The sequence below is a fragment of the Capsicum annuum genome, unplaced genomic scaffold (genome assembly GCF_002878395.1).
Source record: "Capsicum annuum cultivar UCD-10X-F1 unplaced genomic scaffold, UCD10Xv1.1 ctg22484, whole genome shotgun sequence".
Taxonomy (NCBI): Eukaryota; Viridiplantae; Streptophyta; class Magnoliopsida; order Solanales; family Solanaceae; genus Capsicum; species Capsicum annuum.
Window position 1 is genome coordinate 714 of NW_025828534.1, and position 1,427 is coordinate 2,140.

Consider the following 1,427-nt stretch of genomic DNA (forward strand, 5'->3'; position numbering starts at 1 on the left):
CGAAGAAAAGGAGAATGGCCTAAAAATGATGTTATATGTGCTGTAATGTTAGTATTCGTTCTTTGAAAAAGTGTAACATAGATGTAGTGATATTGAATAAATAATAATACTTCTATTTTTCTACAATGTTAAACACTGTTTTTGATAGAATCATAGTCGATCAATCAACACATCAACTTAAAATGGAGCAGCATGGTAATGATAGACTATGAAAGAAGTGTACGAAAGTTAGATAAATATTCTATGAAACATGAAAATGTCTCAAATATCCTACCAAACAGATCATTCAACACATTAACAATAAAATAATTCAAATATCTTTTTCACTATTTTCCTCCTCATCAGCATAGGTGTTGTTGATTTCATCAACGATATCCATGAACCTATCTTGTTTTTCTTCCTCACCTTCTTTTTTTTCCTTCACCTTCAACAACTGCTTCTTTCTCACCTTCCTTTCTTTCCTCGCCTTCCTTTTTCCTTCACCTTCAACAACTGCTTCTTTCTCACCTTTCTTTTCTTTTTTTTCTTCACTCGCTGCAGCTTTATCAGCTTCTTCTTTGTCAGCTTTTTCTTCTTCATCAGGTGTTGCTCCTATTTTTTCAGCTTCTTCTTTTCCGTTAGCTTCTTCAACTACAACTCCTTTCCTTGCCTTCTTCTTCAACTACTGTTGCTTCTTTTTCAACTTTTTCTTCTTATACTACAACTGCTTCTTTTACACTTTCTTCTTGACTCTTATCTTTTTCCATTTCTTCTTCTTTATCCTTATTTTCTTATTCTTTTTCCTCTTCCACCATGATAGAGGCCAACTCATCCATTTTGTTTCTTTTTCTCCTTCTTCATTCCTGTCCGATTTACGAAGGTCCACATGCACTGTATTATCATATTACAAAGTGTTACTGATATTTAAAGCTGAAAATTCATTAACAACATCAATTATTGAATGAAGTTACCTCGTTCGTGTTGTCGCTCATCCTATTCCTTTTTTTTCAGTCTTTTCTCTCTAATATAGGCAGCAATATCCAACATCGCTTTCTCGAATTCAACAACACGCTTATGAAGATCCTTGGGGGATGAGGTGCCCACTGCATCTTTGGAGGTGCTCGGAGTATCATCATCACCAATGAGTACTTCAATGAGGTTACCACCCAAATTTTCGTCATCATCACTGTACTCATTTGAAATAGGGACAATCACCCCTTCTAACTCTTTCTTTAAGCCATCGAGGACTTTATTCTTTACCTCATCCGTATATGGCTCAAAGGTAAGCATGTAATCCATCTTCGTCTCACAAAGAGTAGGGATAATGTATGGGTGCACGTTTTATAAAATATCAATTAAAAAATACATAACATTCGATACAACAGTAGTATTATTATTGCATGATAAAAAATAAGTTCATACCTCGGTAACTTTTCCTTTGTACTTGA

General features: G+C 34.5%; 1 protein-coding gene across 1 annotated transcript; it reads right to left on the reverse strand.

Annotated features, from left to right (window-relative positions):
- Positions 1–310: 310 nt before the first annotated feature.
- Positions 311–971, reverse strand: LOC124890694 (protein PXR1-like). The gene is made up of 2 exons (XM_047402474.1): positions 951–971; positions 311–661 (listed from the first exon to the last, which is right to left on the reverse strand). Exons 1-2 carry the CDS (start codon positions 969–971, stop codon positions 311–313), a joined length of 372 nt encoding a protein of 123 aa, XP_047258430.1.
- Between the last annotated feature and the right edge of the window lie 456 nt (positions 972–1,427).